The sequence below is a fragment of the Geospiza fortis genome, unplaced genomic scaffold (genome assembly GCF_000277835.1).
Source record: "Geospiza fortis unplaced genomic scaffold, GeoFor_1.0 scaffold659, whole genome shotgun sequence".
Classification (NCBI taxonomy): Eukaryota; Metazoa; Chordata; class Aves; order Passeriformes; family Thraupidae; genus Geospiza; species Geospiza fortis.
Genome location: NW_005054530.1, coordinates 536,208 through 555,622, shown reverse-complemented (window position 1 = coordinate 555,622; position 19,415 = coordinate 536,208). Strand labels below are relative to the sequence as shown.

The 19,415-nt window shown below is 44.9% G+C and overlaps 1 protein-coding gene across 2 annotated transcripts in view; it reads left to right on the top strand.

The window, feature by feature from the left end:
• The first annotated feature begins 6 nt into the window (after positions 1 to 6).
• Positions 7 to 19,415, top strand: part of RAB6A (RAB6A, member RAS oncogene family) — a 41,969-nt gene continuing 22,560 nt past the window's right edge. For both annotated transcript variants that reach the window (XM_005429176.2, XM_005429175.2), the window contains exon 1: positions 7 to 83. In XM_005429176.2, coding sequence (XP_005429233.1) covers positions 14 to 83 — 70 coding nt within the window. In that variant the 5' untranslated portion in view covers positions 7 to 13. The remainder of the gene's footprint in view (positions 84 to 19,415) is intronic.

Below are 19,415 nucleotides of genomic sequence, written 5' to 3'. Positions count from 1 at the left end.
CGGCTCCTCCATCATGTCGTCGGGCGGGGACTTCGGGAACCCGCTGCGGAAATTCAAGCTGGTGTTCCTGGGCGAGCAGAGCGGTGAGTCACCGCCCGCCAGGGGCCGGGACCCCCAGAACGACACTCGCCCGGCCTCGTGGGGGCACCAAGGGACCCCCTCCTCATCCTCCCCGACATCCTCAGCAGCGGCTCTGACACCCACCCTCCCTCATGGGGTCTGGTGGGATCCCCCTCCTCGTTCTCCCCTACACCCAGCCACCCTCATGGGATGTGATGGGATCCCCCTCCTCACCATTCCTGACACCCACCCACCCTCATGGGGTCTGATGGGATCCCCCTCCTCATTCTCCCTGACACCACCCTCCCTCATGGGGTCTGGTGGGATCCCCGCTCTTTCTCCCTGACACCCACCCACCCTCATGGGGTGTGATGGGATCCCCCTCCTCAGGACACCCATCCTCTGTCATGGGAGTCCCTGACACCCACCCACCCTCGTGGGGCTCCGCGGGGTTCAGCTCTGCTTTAACCCCCCCACCCAGCAAAGCCCATCTGCAGGAACAGTTGCTGATTCATTGGGTCCCGGCTCCTCTGGTTTTTGGGGGGCAGGAGTCTCAATCCGCAGCGTTTGCTGTGTAAATCCAGCGTTTTCCCATAATGGAGTTATGTCTTGGCAGAGCGACGCTCTGAATATTTAATTCAGTCAATGAGGTTTTCTTCCCTGTCTTTGGAATGAAAAAAAAAAAAAAGCCCAACCTAAACAATGTCTCCTCCTTCCTTAGCGGAAGGCCTTATCTCCAATACTGCATTCCAAATTTTTCCCTTGGAAGAGTTTTCTGAAAAAAAAAGAAAAAAAAAAGCTCCTTTCTGAGATGCTTTGTGTAATCCTGGGTAGATACTGTGAGATCTATGTCATAATGAATACGTGCAAAAGATTTTCTGTCTTGGGGTGGGGTATTTGCTCCCTCAGCCACCTTTGGTCTGTGTGATAGGAGATGATGAAATACTAGTTGGTTTTATTTTTTGGCCAAATTAGTTGTATCTTGGTGTTTCCTCACTCAGATGGTGATAAGGCTGCTGTTGAAATTATTTACCTGTGTGTTGGCAATTTCCTTTAGTCTGTTCCTTGAATCATTCCCTTTTTATTTTGTGTTTTTGGGGTTGAAACAGCTCTTCTCATATCAGGGATTTGGGGAGCACGAGTGCAACTTGATTATTTATTATTTTTTGGGTAAGTCACCTGATCTCCTTGGTAAGGTGCTATTTGGCCAGCCATTTTATGAGGATTTTGGATGAGGGTCATGTGTAGAAAATGCTGGGGTATTTTTGTTTGGTTGGTTTTTTTTTCACAGGTATTTGATAACAGGAATCTGAAATATTAGCAATGCAAAATCCTTGGCTTGTTTACCTGTGAGCTTCAGTATCACGAAGCTTTTCAAATACATCCTTGGAAGGTTGTGGCACCTGGTGCAGATCTTAAATCTCAGCAGCTCTTCCTTCACACGTGGATTTCTTGTCTCCTCTAGCAGACATAACGTCAGATATCTGCTTCCTCTAGGAATTTTTTCCCCCCTCTCAGCTAATCATCTGTTTTTATACTGGAAGGTTTTAAATAATTCCCAGTCACAGCATCAAACCCAGGGAGGAGAGAAGGGAATCTGTGGGTACAGCACAGCGAAATCCTCCTGACTGAACACTCCCAGCCCTGCCACTGCTGCCGGGGCTGGGGCTCAGGGCTGGGTGGGAGCTGCCTGGAATGCAGGGCCGGGCTGGCAGCTGCAGGGTGGGCTCCAGCCCTGCCTCTGCCTTTGTCTGGGATGCTGGGCGATGACTCGGTGCCAGCTCCCTCCGTGTCCGCGCATCCCGCGGGTGCTGCAGCGTGGGCATGCTCCAACACGGCTCCCTGAGGCTGCCTCCCATGGAGACACGGCCCTTCCTCCTGGACTGAAGCTCTTCACATGTCTCTGTCATGATGTCATTCCCTGTAATTTTTTTTTTTTTTTTAACTGCCCGAAGGATGCAGAGCTCTCCTGGAGGAATAGACGCCCTCGTGATATTTGGAGAAAACTGCGGAAGAATCTGGTGTTGCAAAAAGGGAGCTGGAGTGGGCTGTGCTCACACCTTGTTGTTCTTTGTCTGGAAGGTTAAGGGAGATGCAGAAATAAAAGTTTTTTTAGGATGGGAGCTTTCCTAACCCAGGAGATCTTTGTACAACTGTTGCGCTGGATTGCAGCATTTGCTTCCTGTTCAGATGAAAGGTTCTCTGCCCTGTTGGAAGGCCACAATTAAAGATATGCTCTGGCTGCGGGTGGGGAGGCTGAGTGCTCTGCCTTCATTTACATCCAGGGACTTCAGGATGACAAATGAAATGGTACAAAGGGCTGTGATGGCCATTAGCTGCCTCAGCATCCAGAGCTGGCTGATGGCAAACCTGTGCTGGCTGTACACAGCCCCGCCAATAAACGTGTGTCTTACGGCTGAGGAAATCTGAGCTGCAGTTCCTTGCTGGGCAGCCTTTGCAGCCCTTCCATGGGAGATCTAGAAGCATCCCTGGGTGTTTTATTTCCATTTGAGGGTGGGATTGCCCAGTGGATGCAGTGTGAGGTTTCCTCTGCTCTCCTCAGCCATGTTGTGGGAGTTCAGTGCCGTATCCTCAGCATTCACACGGACTGCAGTGCCTCTGCCTCGTGCCCTTCAGCACTAGCTGCAGATGCTCTTTCCCCTGCTAAGATGCTGATTTTCCTCGCTTCTCAGTCCCCCAGATCTCCTTGTCCCTGGGGCTTGTGTCCCCCACGCCCCTCCCAGACCCAGCCTGGGACTTGCTGCATGTGCTGTGGGTGCATCACGAGCCTGCAGCATCATCCCTGCCCAGAAGAATCATCTCCTCTCTTTCCATCTCTATTTTTATTAACTTCTACAGGGATACAGTATTGGCTGGCTAGGAGAAGGCAACTTCACCAGCACTCTCCTTAATTGAATTACTTTTCTCAATGATTGAAGATTATACAGAGTTTAGCAGTTTTAAATATGCTAATCTTTGCTAAAAAGGCAGGGAGAGCTCTCAGTGCTGAGGGATTAGATAGACCTATTGTGTGGGGGGAAGTATGTTTCTTACTGCCTTTGATCTGGTTTTATCAGGTGATTTTCATCAGTCCTAATACCTCAAGTTTAAGGAATTCTGATTTTTGGGTCATGTCAGGGAGTGGACACTTCACCTACATTGGGGTAGCTTGCACTAAATATGACACATATTCAAATATTAATAACCTCTTTAGTTCTGCTTTGCATAGGAACACCTCTACTTCTTAATAAATGGATTTTTTTTGATTGAGTGGGCAGAAGTGAATGCTGGGGCACTGCAACAGAAATATTTGTTCGTCACGTGAGTTTCTACTGCAGCTTTCATTGGCAAGCAGGTCTGAAGGGCACCAACGTGTACAGAAAGCAAAAGAACTCCCAGCTGTCTCTCTGTGCCAGCATTTCTGCATAAGATCTTGAAGGAAATTAGAACCAGTTGCATTTCGTTGTTTTTTAATCAGGAGCTGAGATTTTTAATATTGCAAACCCCCCGATAAGTGCAGAGTAATAACTTTAGAGATATAACTGTTTGGAAAGCACTAATGAGCTGTTCTGTTGCATAACGATGTTGGTACAGGCACTGCTGAGCAGTGTGATGTGTCTCATTAGATAACTGGGGAGCTGCAGGTGCTGTGTGTGTGACGTGGGGCTGCTGTAGCGCTGCTCACAGCAGGCACACACTCATCCCTGTGCCCCCCAAAACTCCCTTGTTTCTAAGGGATTCTCAGCTTCACAAACTCCAGAGGGCTGTTACCTTGTTGCACTGGTGGTTTAAAAGCTTATCCCCTCCCCTCCGAGTAATTTCCTAACCTTGTGGTTTTCCTGTGGCTGGGCCTTCAGATATTTGGGGTTCTCTTTGGACTCTGTGAATTTTCCATGAGTCTCTAAACTTCACATCTGGAAGTGGAATATCAGCAATGCATCCCAGCAAAGGGGGAGTTAGGCAGGAACACCAGGAGGGCTGCGTGGATGAGCAAGGAGCTCCTGGACAACCTCAAACCCAGAATGGAAGCCTGGAAGGGTAGAAGTGGGGGCAGGTCGCACAGAAATTGTCTGAGCAGCCAGAGATCAGGTTAGGAAACCCAAAGCCCTGATAGAATTAAATCTGGCCAGTCATCAGGGGCAGCAAGAAAACCTTCTGTAGCAATAAAGGAAAAGTGTGAGGACTCTGCAGGAGGAAACAGGAGACGTGGTTACCCCAGGAGAAGGCTGAGGTACTCAAAGACTTTCTTTGTCTCAATTTTCACCTGTGTTCCTTGGGGCTCACTCATGGGATCAGCACTGTTGAACATCTGCATTGGTGACAGGTCCCTTCCCACCCAAACTGCTCTGGGATTCTCTCATAGTGCAGTGTACTTGGTGTCTGATCCTTCAAGATCTTGAGCTCCACCATTTCTCTTCTTTCTGTTCTCCATCGCTGAGAAATCCCTTCCTACAGCAACGTGTGGAAGAAGCACAGAGAAAAAGACATCGGTGTTTTGTGGTGCCTGTTCTCACGGTGCCTTTTGATCCCTGTCTATTTGTGGAAGCCTCTGAAGGAGCTGTGTCTGTTCTTGAAAGGAGGAGTAGCTGTGCCTTTCTGAACTCTGCTGTGCTTTTCTCTCTGTGCATCTCAGAAATAATCTGTGAGTTGGAAGGAAAATGATCATCTTTTCCCTTGATGTGCCATAATGGATTTTCTATCTGCAGCTCTTGGGGTGCTGGTGGTACCTGGCACGGGGTCCAGGTTCTGCAAAGCAGATGCCTGAAAGCTTTTGCTGGAGCTGTAAGTGGGACTAATGGAGAAACAAAGGCAGGGAAGCTCATCTGAGCCCACCTTAGCAGATGATGTGGCATTTGGGAATTATCAGAGCCAACAGCCATTTTTCTCAGCTTCAGTAATGGTTAAAAATCTGTCTTTTGCAATCAGTCTGTGAGGAAAGAGCTGCCTTTTATTTACCTGCTAATTTAGGCCAGATGTTTAAAGGCATTTTGTTGTGCTCATGCGTGCACAAGTACCTGTTGTGTATGCTAATGATTATAAAACCCCAAGCCAACCAAGCAAAACAAAGCAGCTGAACCCTTCAGTGCTTTGAAACGTGGCTCAGAAAAACCCACACGGTGCTGCCTCAACATGAACACCATCAGATTTTTCAAGTCAACCTCCAGAATTTACCTGTGAGGCCTGTAAGAACAGTAACCTTGTGATACATGGGTGTTTCTGAATAGATGTGGAAATGCTGATCCATCTCTTCCAGTTTGGAGCAGGGAAAAGACCTCTGAGATCATTGGGTGATCAAAGACTCGATGATCTTGGAGGTCTTTTCCAACCTAGATGCACTGTTTTGAAAATTAACAGATATCATCAAAATGGTGATGGGTTTGACACGTCCATATAAATTATTTATGGAAGTAGTTTAAATGAAAAATGTGTGTCTTGGCAAACAAACAGCAGCCAAAATGTGGACTTGCAGTGAAAGTCAAATTTTTCAGGTCTCTTTGCTTGATTTATTTATTGAGCTCACAAAAGTTGACAAGCTAAATGAATTCTTTGTTTTCCCCTCAGCATAAACCGAACTCTTCTGGCTCTAATATTATGAAAGGCTCAGGGACAGTGAGCAATTCCATCAATTATTTTATGTCAGACATTTTTCTTTTATGTTCAAACCATGTTCTGGAATATTATATGAGTGATATTAACCAGAAAAAATGACTTTTTTGTGTGTTTCAGTACGATTTAACTTATCCAAATGAAGCCTAGTGCATCACAAAGAAAGATAATCTGGGAAGCAAATATTGTGTGAAACTAAATGTGAATTAATTTGATGTGAGCTCTGAGTTGTCAAGCCCCTTGCTTACTTCTGGCTGCCTCCTGTTGGGTCTGGCAAAGAGGAGTTTGGGAAGGAAGTCCTTATTCAGCTGTCCAGCACAATAGTGCATTTAATTAATTTGACTTCTTACAGTCAAGGGTGTAACTTGCCTGGTTTTTTTGGGTTTTTTTTCCTGGTTTGCATTTGCTTTCTGCTGGACCTGTAAACCAGGATGGGCACGTGCTGATGTCACCATGGCAGCTGCTGCCATTTGAGCAAGGAGGGATTTTGGGGATCACTTGGGAGAGTCTCTGTGCCTCTCCCCCATGGAGCAGGGATTTTGGGGCTCACTTGGAAGAGTCTCTGTGCCTCTCCCCCATGGAGCAGGGATTTTGGGGATCACTTGGGAGAGTCTCTGTGCCTCTCCCCCATGGAGCAGGGATTTTGGGGATCACTTGGAAGAGTCTCCATGCCCTGAGCAGCTGCCAGTATCCCCTGGAGATGGCACCCAGCTATTCCGAGATTCGCAGGCTCGTGGTGTTCTCTCATCCAGACATGTGTAGGTGTTACCAACACACAGAATTAAAGCTTTGCCTCAACTCTGAAGCATATTTGCCCAGAATTGAAAGAGTTGGGAAGAAATACTGGAGCAATATTGATGAGCAGTATTTTGTCTTCAGGCAGAACCAGGAAGGGGCAGCTAAACCTGCTAATGAGAAAATGTCTTAACTTTGAGTTGGTCTTTTCTCTGTCTTGAATTGTGACCCTTTAAACCTCTGTACTATTAACATTTGCACCATACAGACGAGTGCCATTTATCCTGCTAAGTGACTTTCCTTTAATGGTTTGCTTCTTCAGGAGCAATCAGCAATTGCTGCAGAAAAAACCAACCCACTCCAGCACTTCTGTAATTAATGCAGGGGCCAGTTTATTCCATTCCACTAAATGCTTCCTGCTGTGCTTCCTGCCCATGCCCCTGTCTAGGTTTGAGTTACAGCAAGTTAATTTTCATCATGTTCTTGATATCTGCAACACAAAGAGAAGGGGGATTAAAGCTGGAATAGATGTGTGGCTAAAAGGAGAGGGGCCCATGGAGGGTGTAGCATCCCTGGCAAAGCTCCAAGCAGTGGCTGATGCAGGGTTGGCAAGATCCCAGTCAGTGTGGGCTTTAGGTAGCTGCTGCTGGAGTTGGGAAAAGAGAATTCCTGTTAACAGGTTGGGACTTCAGTCCTGCAGAGGCTCTGGAGCTGCACAGGAGTGGGCAGACAGCATTGGATTAATGTGAGTGCAGCAGTGTTTCTCTGCAGCTTCCTTTTTTTAATGGAGATGTTGCCTTTTCTGGGAGCAGAAAATAAATACTCATCCCTGTCCTCCTCTGCTGGTGCAGCATGGGCTGTGAGAACCTCTGGTGTCAGTGACTGGAGGGTTTTTTTGAATGGCCTGATGGAAGGAAGGCTTGGTAGAGAAATCTGAACTGGGTGGGTGATGGAATCATGCAGTGGCTGTTTGAGTGGTGGAGGAGATGGAGAACATTCTCTTTTGAAGGAAGTTCTGACTCCTGTCTGACTTTCCTCACAGCAGTAGGCAGGTCTTCATGCTAGAGGTTTGCTGCCTTGTCTTATCTCTAGTACTTCATTATTTTTTTTCCCCTTCCCCTTACTTGATTCTGGAGCAGCTTTTGGATATTTTGTCCTTGGCTCACTCAAAATGGCTGAAAATCATTTGTGTCCACATCAAACCCAGGATGGCTCTCCTCAAGCTGAGCTGGTGCTGCTATTGGGATAAAGCCAGAGGTGAATCCTTCAGCAGCAGCTGGACACAGCTGGAGGAGGGGCCAATGGCTGGAGACAGCTGGAGTATCATCACAAGGAAATCCCAATCTTTTTGGTTTTTTTCCTTTTTTTCCCTGACCTTGGAATGCTTTACAAAGAGGTTTTCACAGGGTTAGTCTATTCCAGTCTCTCACTGCTGGGCTTACTCACCAGTTCTTGTAATTTCTTCTCAGCTTTTCCAGCTGCCCCTTAATATTAAATATTTATGTATTCAAATCATAATTATGTTCCTACTCTTTCTGTTCTTCCAGCTTCCCATTTGTGTGCCCTAGCTGAATTATCTTTGGTCTTTTTTCACTGGGCAGTCATCAGCGTGGCTTTTCTTCACCACTGTACAATTGTGACCATAATTCTCTTCCACTTTTTTATTTTTATTTCTAGTTGCTTTTAAACCACAATGTGACTTGAAGAAGAGGATGGTGGGTTTGGCTTTTTTCCCCTGACACTGCATAAACAGTAGGCAGATCAAACACTCGTGTCCCATAAAATTGACCTCTTTATTTGGATGCTGTCGTGCAACAGCAGACTTGAAAATAGCTTTTCCCAGTGAAAAAAGCTTTTCCAATCTTGGTGTTAAAATATTTCCCCCCCCTCTGGTGAAATGCAAAGGGTACATAGGATACCTCTATTTCTAGGCTTGGTGGACTCTGTACTGTCACAGTGAGTAATCTACAGTTAAAAAGAAATTCCTTGGCTTTAGGAATTTTACATTTTCACTTAAAAATGCAAGAGAGATTTAGGAAACTCAAAAGGAGCCTTGTGTGAATTACTACACTTTGCCTCCAGTAAATGCTGCCATCTAGAGAAAAATGTCCCTGGGGGATTGTATGGCTGATATTTTAAATTTGGTTGTTTAGTCTGTGCAAGCCTTGCACGGCTGAGAACGAGGCAGAGATTTGAGATCTGGTTTTGCCTGCCTGCTTCCAGATCCCAGGAAGAGCAAAGGCTTTTTTAGCTTTACCTTTTGGAAGCTGGAGGAGGGGAAGAAGTGTCCTACATGAGATGTTTTTAAGAACAGCTCTGTGCTTTTCCCTGGATTTGATGCTTCTCAGCTGCTTGCCTGAAGACCTGAGTCCAGAGCCAGCCCTGTGGTGCACTTAAAGCTGGTTTTAGGTAGGGCAGCCTGAAGACCCCAAAATATTTTCTGTGCACATTTATACAAGGAATTGCTCAAGTCAGAAACAACTCTTGGAGAATAAATATTACAATTAAATAGGAACTTAACTAGTATATGTCCTTAATATGAAGGAATTTTTTTTCTGGAAAATACTGCTGGAGGAGAGTATTTATTTCAAGATACTATATCCCAGGTGGAGTGTAGATAATTCTTGTCTGAAGAATCTGCTGCTCCAACCCCAGTTTCTCATATAAACACTTCTTTTTCTATAGTTGAATCCTACAATTCCTTCTGGAATATCCATTCATCTAGAAAAGATCAGAATAAAACACCAACACAACTTGTTCCATTTACTACTTGCAACCAAGTTTCTACCTTTTGAAGACTAGCTATTTTTATTTTTAGATGAATATCAGACCTTGGGTTTGCAGACCCTTCAGGCTCTGTGGCTCTTCCCAAGGCATTTGTGAAGCACAGCTGGGAAGGAACAAGTTCATTGTCAGCTGGCTGAAGTTCCATATGGAGAGGTCAGAGTCTCAGTTAGGAAGAAGTTAGAGGAAAAGGGGAAGATTTTGGAGGAAAAGTTTCCCATTGAAAAGTTGGGAATTGATGTAGTGGTTTGACATCCTTTAAGCTTGGAGTTGTTAATGTGCAGTGCAGGCAGCAGGAGCATGGAATGTCTGCTGGCCTCTATCCTGCCCCAGTTCCCAGGAGAAGAGCTGGGCCAGCTCAGGATCAGGAGGTGTGAAGGAGGAAGGGATAGTGTGGTGTCAGGATATCCTTCCCCTGAGTCCTTAATGCCAGGGATTTGTAGGATTGTGCTGCCTGGCCCCATACAGGTGTCTGAGCAGCCCAGAGCCCCCAGCTCACTCCTTCAGCTGTGCTGCTCTCAGTTTTACACCCTTTGGGTTTCTGTTGCTAAAACCAAATTGTGGTTGGGGTATTTTTGGTCCCAAACCCCGGGGTTCTGTGCTGCCCTGCCCACTCTCTGGTGTCCATGTGCTGTGTTTTACACCAGCTGTTTTCCCTCTGCCTGGCCGGGCAGTTCCATCACGTGCACAAACCCGTGTGTGTCCGTGTGTCCCCGGTTGTTTTCACAGCAGTCCCCAGGTGTTCTCCACAGCCATCCCTGTCAGCTCAGATCAGCAGATGCCTGGAGGAGAGCTGTGCTTAGTGAAGCTACTCCAGGCACTTTTTCCTGACAAGTTGCCTCTCCATAAGCCAGGCTGCATCGACTTTAAATCAGGATTATTTTAGGATCTTGTCCAAAGTCGCGTCTGAAGAAACGCTCACCTGTGTGTCTGCCTGGAGAAGAGTTTGAGGGAGCTCCTGTGGAAGCTGTTCTGCACCTCCTGTGTGGAAGGAGCAGAGGACAGCTCCTAATCCTTCCAGTGCTGCCCAGGAGATGGTAGGTTGTGGGAATAAGATGGAATCACTCAGGAGAATGCTATATGGAGCTCTTGTCCCCTTCTTTTCTTTTCCTTCTTTTTCTTTTCTCCTTTCCCCAGCAGGAAAATTATCACACAGTGTGAGAGAGCAGAAATGTCTTTGTGGCAGTGTAGGGAGTCAGGAGAGGAACCATTTGCTTGTTTTGCCAGTGGGATAATGGTGCTGGGGAAACATTAGGCAAAATTTAACTGAGTTAAAGGATGGAGGGAAGGGAAGGGGATGGTAATCCCTTGCATTTTAATAGGTCTCCTGAAACTTCTCTAATTCCTCGCTGGAAATGGCTGACTTAGCAGTGCTTGTTGTGCTTTCAAGGGCAAAACATCTTTGGGAAGGGAGCAGGAGCTTGTTCCAAGGGCTCCATTTGGCCAGGGAAGCAATGCCTGGATTCCCTCAGCTGGATGCTGGCATCTGCTGGTCTAGTTTGCATGGGGATAATGCTCAGTGCTCAAAGCAGGGAATGTTTCCCTGTAGAAATGCATCCTCAGGTGCCTGCTCCCTGCTGCCTCTCTTTCTCCTGCCTCAGGAAGAGAACTCTGAGGAATCCAGGAGAGTGTTTCCATATTAGATGAATTTGTTTCCATATTAGCCTATCATTTGCAGTTTATTTAACAGAAGTTACTTTTGGGAAGCGTTCTGTTTGAGGATTTTTATGCAGATTTCTGTCTAAACTGCCCGTGAATATTGTTTGTTATGGGAACAAATTCTGTGTTAAAGGTATTTAAACCAGAATTTCATAGTTATGTTTTCACTGTCTGCTTCTTCTTTCCAAAATGGTTTGGTAGCATTTCGTTTCTGACTTAAATTGAGGACTTAAAGTGACTGTAAATTTGGAAATCAGTTGAAGGGATCCCTCATGCTTCAGGTGATGGAGGAGCTCTTGGCTCCTTCCCCTTTTGTCCATGTGGAATTTGTGCTTTCCAGAGCCACTCCCCACCCTTCCAAGGTAATGTCTGTCCAGAGTGGCTTAATTACTTTTGCTGCTTCTCCATCTGTAGGATTTTATTTCTTTCAAGCCTTTTACAAGCAGATAATTAGGTATTTAAAAATAAAATACTGGGATGTAAAAATTGGCTCTTACAAGTGTTTAATTACAGAAGGTCTCCTGGTGGGTTTTTGCTCAGTCCTACACTGGTTTTTAATGGAAAGTTGGAATGATAGAACCTGGATGCAGTAGATGCTTCAAAAAGTGATTTCACCCCCATGGGCTTTAACTACCATCATATATAAAGTGAATATTGAACCATCTTTGCATGACAATAATAAAACTTCAGCATTGGGCTCTGAAACTTGATAGGCCAAATTTTTGTGTGAGAATGGAATGGAATGGAATAGAAATAGAAATAGAATAGAATTGAATTTTTGAATGTGTCTCTGAAATAATTTAATTTGTCTCATTGTGCTCACACCAAAACTTTAATGACCTGGGATGAAGTTGAGTTGTTTTGAATTTTCAACCCAAACACTGCAATCCAGAATCCATACTTTGTCCAAAAATTGAGTTGCTGAGATGCTGTTTATCTGGAGTGGTGCTGTTGGGATTATTGGAGCAATAATGAGCAGGCTGTTTTGGGAAGAATGAAATAGTAAATGTCACCTGCCAGATTGACACTAGCCAGGATCTATCACTGTTCCTCCTTCCTTTCTCCAGTCATCCTCTAACTCCTCTGCCTCACAAATACGCTCTTAAATGTGTTTTTTTCTCACAGAAAGGTACTTAGAAATATTACCTAGCTAAATATTGGGGATGGGATGCAGTCCAGTTGTGGAATTCATCTTCCACTGTTCCTCCTTCCTTTCTCCAGTCAGCCTCCAACTCCTCCACCTCACAAATATGCTCTTAGATGAATTTTTTTTCTCACAGAAAGGTACTTATGAATATATATACTGGGGATAAGATCCAGTCCAGTTGGGGAATTAATCTTCCAGGGTGAAACCCGGTGTTTAAAACCAGAGTGAGGAGCCCAAAAGAGGTGACTTTGCAAGAAGCACTGCTGTTCATCACCTTTGAAAAAATCATTTCTGAGATGCAGGAGCAGCTTCCCAGTAACATCTCCTGCATGGAATGTCTTCCTCTTTCCAGTTTGTGCTGCACATGCCAGCTGAGTTGTTGATCAGGTCCACCTGGAATTCCCACAGCTCTGAGCTCCTTCCTCCGCTCACTGTGCCTCGCTCCTGAGAAATTTTGGGTACAGACTGAGGTCACATGGACTTCTGGACTGCTAAATCTTCCGTTTTCCTCAGCTCCACAGTCATCCACACCTGGTCAGAAGACCCCTAGCATGTGCTTTACAGTATTTCCAAGCTCTGCTCTGTGTTACCAGGCTGAGGGTCCTGAGGCATTTTGTGAGCAGTAAAGATAAAATCCTTTGGAGAATATTTGAAGCCTCATTGGAAACTATTTTAAAAACCTTAACTGTGTAAGATAAGAAGGAAAGCAAAATCCTCAGGCTGTAGTGAAAAAAAAAATCCTTGAGAGTCTGTAAATTTTGAAGTTTTTTTGCATTCTTGGCAAATAATGACTGCACAGAAGTCTTTGAAATGGAAAGGTAGCCTGTGAGTACCCTTTAGTTAATTAACCAAGTGATATCCATGAAAACATGAGTGTATCCCCCACAACTCCTGTTCTCTGGTGGGTGTTAAACTCATCCCCATGGAAATGAGAGGCATCTTAATGTGCATTTCCCTCTCAGCCACTGTAGTGTAGATCTTAGCTATCCACTCTGCTCCCTGTCCTCCAAAGGGCCAAGATTTCTGCCCTGATGCTGTGACACAGCATGGGACACAGCTGGAAGTGTCTTTTGGCCTTTCCATGCTTTTGTCACACTTGTCCTGCCCCCCTTAGGAGTCAGAATTGTTGGGACCTTTCCTTTAGGTGCTTTGTCTCACCCCATACAGCTTGGGCAAAATTCTTGTGTCTCCCTGTTCTTTTCTTTTCCTTATCTGCACAACTCCAAATCCTGATCTTCTGCTTACCTTATCTTGGGTTTGTTCTTCCTGATTTGAGTGAAGCCACATTTACCACACAGTGCAGCAATTGGCATGTGAGATTCCCTTCCTGCTGTTCCCTGTTGTTCCAGGTCTTCATGTTTCATTTGCCCTATTGCAGCATTTGGGTTTCAGCTCTTCACAGGATTCCAAGGCTCCTCCTCCAAACCAAAACTCCTACTTTGCTTGGCTATTGGAAGTTGAAGACAGTTTCTGGCTTCCACACCAGTTTAACCTAAATTAAATTTAAAAACCTACTCAGTATTTCAGAAATGGGCAGGACTTTACTTCTGCAGACTTCAGCCATATTTAATCAGAATATTTGCCCCTTCTGTACAAAATGATGGGAGACTCAGCAATCTGAACATGAGAGATGGCAGCTGTTCCTGCAGCAGAAAACTGGGAGTCTGGCTCCTCACGTGGCATTGTGTCACTTATCCTGGGGGAGGAGAACTGGGATTGCCTGGAGGTCTTCCACTTGTGACACTCCTTTTGGCTCTGTTGCTTTTAGAAACCTTTCAAACTGTGAAAATAGCACTGGTTATGTTACAGGCTTGGCTTGGAATTCCTCTGCAGCAAAGCAAACAAGAGGTTTCATCTCTAGAACATAAGGTGTAGATTTTAAAATGAATTTTTATAGCTGTGCTTCGGAGGTCACATTTCCATGTTTTATTTTACTATACTGACAGAGTAATTGAATTATTATATTTAACAGATCTGTTCCTTCCTGTTCAGCAGTGAGGGGTTGACTCTTGTTTATTCTTTTCTGCAATGGGATGGTAAAAAACATCCCGGTTTTTATATGAAAACTTTTCAGTGTTTAAGAGAACTCCAAGGTGTGATTTTGAGTCAGAACCAGAGGCTGACCCCTTTTTACTGTTTCATTTCTTTGTGGCTGTGACTGAGCAAACAGAACAAGATTTGTTTGCATTGTGCTCTTTCATTTATTTCCCATTTTGGGAGGAAGAGTCAAGCTAATTACTGACAAAACCCACAAGAATTAATGAAGCTATTTATCACTGGGTATTTTTGTCCCTGTCACAAGGCTTGGTGCAGATCCCAAAGGAAATCTTGCCTGTGCATTAATAATCAGGGATATTGTTCTACTTTTATCAACTCTGCCAGTGCTGATTAGGATTTGCTTAGTGGGAAGGAGTTCTGAGTTTGTCATTAAACTTGTAATGAGTCTCCACACATTTTTATTGATCTGTGTGATCCTTTCACATCCCAAAATGCAAAGAGGAACCTTTTCCAGCTTTATATGTCCAGGCTGTGCCTTCTACCTTGGGGCCAGTCATGATCAGTCTTAACTTGTGTCTTAGTTTATTTCTGAGAAATGCAGATACCAGCTAAAACTAACTGGCATCTCCCTCAAGAAAAAAGTGTAGTGCTAAATAAAATAGGATTCTAAATTGCCTACACACAGCTAACAGGCTGATGTTGCCTTAGAAAAAGATGGATAATACAAAATACTCTCTTCTGCTTCTTCCTTTTCCCTTTAGCTACTGCTGAGCTTTAAACACAAGTGACAATTCTTTGCTTCTCTGGCTGGTTTTAAAATGCCCGGGGACTGCATAAAATCCGTCCATATGGCACTGAATGCTTGGATCAGTGGCAGAGCAGGCTTTTTTCTGCTTGTCCTTCAGTGTGTAGCTGTCAGCTGTGAAACCCCCCTGGGTTTTTACATGGTGTGCCTGGGAATGGTTGTGTAAAAGGAAGGATCCTTTGGGAGAATTGCTGCTCTGCCTGTTAGAGGCAATTTCTTACTGGAGGTGGACCAGTAAATAGCAGTGAGGCAGCCCAGCTCTGTGACTGGGAGGAGGAGTCTTCAGGTGAGATGTGACCCTGAGGAACAGGGAACTTTCCCTCTTGTCACTGTCTGCTCACATCTTTTGCAGTGGCAGAAATACTCTTGGGGTTCCCTTGAGGGAGGGAAGTTCCACCTGGGCTGTTTGGAATGAAGACCCCAGCAGGGAGCTTGGACAGGATGATCTTTAAAGGTCCTTTCCAACCCAGCCCATTCTGTGAGAACTCTTTTGCTATATCTTTGAAGCAAACTGCAGCAGTGTACAGCCTGCTGCAGCATTAGGAATAAAATGAAAATTTTCTCACTTAAGGAAAAAGAGAGCAGGTTTTTAATAACTTTAACTAGCTCTGCATTCCTAGTGACCGAGACTAATGTTCAGCTAGATTTAATCCCAAGTGTTTGTCTCTATCCAGATGTATATCTAATATAAAGCAAGGCTGAGAGCTTCAAATTTAAGACATGAACTGGTAGATTTTGAAAAGCATCTCTTGGAAAGAAAGAAAATAAATCCTTGATTTCTGCATTGTATTGAATTTGACTGAAAAGTTGGGGAATGGAGCTACAGGTCCTGCTGGGCACTGCTGTCAGCAACACCCTGGGGAAAAAACCACTTTCTAGGTCAGAAAAGTGCATCAGCCTCCATTTCCTTCTGTCTGTGATGAATTATTGTGGAAAACAACCCTGTGAATGTGCTCTGAGGTGCCCAGAGAGAAGAATGAATGAGAATTAATGAGCTTTTCAGGCTAACACATATTTTCATAGTCATCTTTTTTATAAGGCAGTTACTGAAGTGTTAATCATTTGATTACTGGTTGTTGTAGATAAGGGAGTAATTGGTCCCTTTTTGTAAATGATGGAAATGCCTGACAGGAAGGGGCAGGCATGAAAACTCTTGTTTCCATGGATTATTGCCCAGAGAGATTGACTGGAACTAAAACCCCTTTGCTCTGATGACAACTGGGTGGCAACAAAATTCTGTTTCCTATTTGCTTCTCAGTAGCAAGGGCAGGTCTTTAAACACGATCCCAAATGTGTGTGAAACTTCATTTTTGGCCTGGCTTGAAATGAGTATTATGAATTTCTTTCAGAAGCCATTACAAATGAGCCTTTGGTGGTGGCCAGGGAGAAGGGCTGAGTCTCAGTGTCACTCTCCTGAGTGACAAACAGCTCTGCTGCTGTTTGGGGACATTTCCCTGAGCCTTGAGGAGCTGCACTTCCCTATTTTCCTGGGCCTGTAACGAATGGAGCAGGTATTTTTTGGTGTAACTCTTAGGAAAATCAAGTTATACCCTCTGTGTTGGGAAGAAAAAGCATGAGAAATGCAGGATGAGGCAGCTTTTTTCACATCCTTAGAGTTTAAAATGGTGTTCCTTTGCAAAGGGCCTGGCTCCCTCCTTTGTATCCCCATTCTTGCAGCACATGGGACCAAGCTGCAGATGATCCCAGCCATTCCCAGAACAGCTTTCTGTGTGTTCATCTGCTGGGTAGGTGTCATTCCTTGTTATTCCCTGTTACATCAAGCCAGTTCACTGCACTCCATGCTTCCCTTCCTGCTGCTCTGCACCAGACACTCATAAATATTCATGTGCACTTCCCACCATCCATTTAGGCTCCTATCCCTGGCTTAGGGTCTGTTCCAGTTTGCTAAGTGCAGCTTTTTTTACCGGTGCTGAGGGCTGGCTGGGGAGCTGGAGGCTGATGTCACACTTCCTCCTTTAGGAAGTTGCTGGGATGGTAAGGCTTTAAAAGGTTTTGCTCAGAAATTCTCCCATCACAAAGAGCAGAGCGAAGTTCAAGGCACCTGATTGTCACAGGGTGAAAGGAAAATGGAAATTTCCTCAGCAGCAGCAACATTCTGGCTGTGCTTTTTTTTTTACTTCTTTAAATGAGCAAAACTCATCTCTCCACCTTCAGCTCTCATAAAGCTGTCTCATCTTGCCTTGAAAACTCCAGTCCAGATAGAATCTTTGTAAGGACTAGGGGAATTGAATTTACAATGAGCAAATAATCAACTTTTTGCTCAGGGTCTCTCTCAGGGCTATGTACAGAGGGCAGAGGAAGGAGTCCAATTTGGTTATTCCAGTGGTTCATTGACCACATGTAGCATCTCTTAAATTTATCCCCATTCTGTGTGGAGCACTGGGACAGTGCTATTAGTGATCATCTGGAAAGGCATTAAAACCTGAGTTTTAAAAAAATAATTTAATTTTAACAGGCTCAGCACTCTCTCATGAATCACAGAATGCTGCAATGATTTGGGTTGATAGATGATCCAACATGGTCAGGGGCACCTTCCACTATCCCAGGTTGCTCCAAGCCCTGTCCAGCCTGGCCTTGGCCACTTCCAGGGCATCCAAATGCTTCAGGATTACCTTGAGCTTCCAGAAGTCTCTCTTGTTCTCTAGTTGGTTTCTGTAGAGCTTTGAATTGTGATTGTTTCTTCTACAAAGAACTTTTACTTATAACTCTTTGAAAAACTGTGGTGATGGCTGTGAGAAGTTACTTCTTATGGCTCTGTCAAGTGCTGGCTAAGAGATGGAAAATAGGGAAAGGCCAAGTCCACCTTTCCCTGGAGCTCAGCAAGGCTGAACAGGCTGCTCTGGGAATGGAACTGGATATGGGAATGCTCCACTGCCAGTCCCTGGATTTCTGTGTGTTTTCTCCTCTGCTCTGTGGGTACAGGCCAGCCATTCTCAAATTGAGAGCTCCAGGCTGCCAGCAATCCCTGAAGCCAAAGTAATTGATCCAGGACTATATCAAACAGTTTTCAATAGTGCTTTTAATTAAAAGGCAAAATACAGGCTATGTTGTGGTGGTGACCTGAAAAGAAATGCAGGATTGGCAGGGATTCATTGGTCTAAAAAGGCCAGCTGCAGTTGTTTGACATTGTTATTGATTGTGTCTGCCTTTCTAGAGTTCCTTTTCGAGGTAGGATGCCATAAAACCTCCAGAAATAAACTGCCAAAAACCCCTTTTGGAGGTGGTTGCTCTGCTGCTGCCTGTCCTCCTTTCCCCTGCAGTCATGGACAAGCTGCTGCCAGCAGCATCCTTGTGGCTGTTTTTCATTGCAGGAGGCTCAGAGCAGGTTCTGCAGCCTGTGTGTAGGTTCTTGGAGGGCTTTGACTTATTTTGGGGCTGAGGTTTGCCATGTGGGTGTTGTTTTATAGCCCTGTGAGAGCTGCTGGATCCCCATTGCTGGAGGGATTTAAAGCCCTGGGGATGCAGCACTTGGGGCCATGGGTTGCTGATGTTCTTGGCAGTGCTGGAGAAGTGGTTAGACTCCATGATCTTGGAGGGCTTTCCCAACCAAAATGGTTCTATGATTAATTTCCTTGCACTTTAGAAGTATCCTTGTGGATACTACCAAACATGTCCTGAACTGCCAAAGAAATACCTGAGCACCAATATTTGGCACCAGCACGTTGTGTGCAGGCTCCTCACTGGCCTGTGCTTCTGTGGGAGGCAATGCAGCTGCAAATGTCCTTTGTCAGACAATCAAATTTGCTGCTGATAAAAGAGAAGGGCTGGAGCTGCTGGAATTTGAGGGGGCTTTGTGCTCAGGGGGTGCTCCCTGTGCCCTCTGAGCCGGCGCATTCACTGTCCCCGCTTTCATGTCCCTTGCCTGATCTCCGTGTTTGATCTCTGCCACCAGCTCCAGGCATTGTTTGTTCCTCTTGCAATGAGTATCAAACCCAGGATCAGCCAAAATCAAGGTGAGTTGTTCTCTGGGAGGAATGAAATGAAATATATTTAAGGTAGAAAATGATGGAGCATATCTCGAATTCAAAAAGCAATATACAGCAAACCTAAATTGTTCCATGTTTTTTTGGGTCTTGTTTCCCTGTAACTCTCTGGATGTTCTACATTAATATCCTAAACAGAATCTTAAATAATGAAACACATCTCCACAGTATAATTTATAACCTAGATCTTTACTAGGCTGAGAATAAATTATCTTAAAAGAAGCTGTTTGAACCATTTTGTTGGTACTACTTAGAGGGGTCCATGCATGGATTTCAAGAAGGTTTATATTTTGCAGGCTTTCTACTAATTTTAGTTTTTCTTGATCTTTCAAAAAAAATATTGAGGACTTAAATCTGTAAGGAATTGGCTCAGGTGGTCCTTTGGTCTGATGTCATCTCCCATCAGGAAAGAAATGGCAGAATAAAATAGGTTTGACAATAGAGCAGGAGTGGAATCAATAGGGAAAAAAAATCAGGGTAAAAAATCCTTTAATTAGAGCAAGGAGATGAGACCTCCTCAAGTGTGGCTTTTGCCTCTGCTCCCTGGGACTAGGCTGGATTCCATCCTCCAGGTTCCTCACTGTGACTGAGACAAATTTCACCTGCCTGAGAGTTC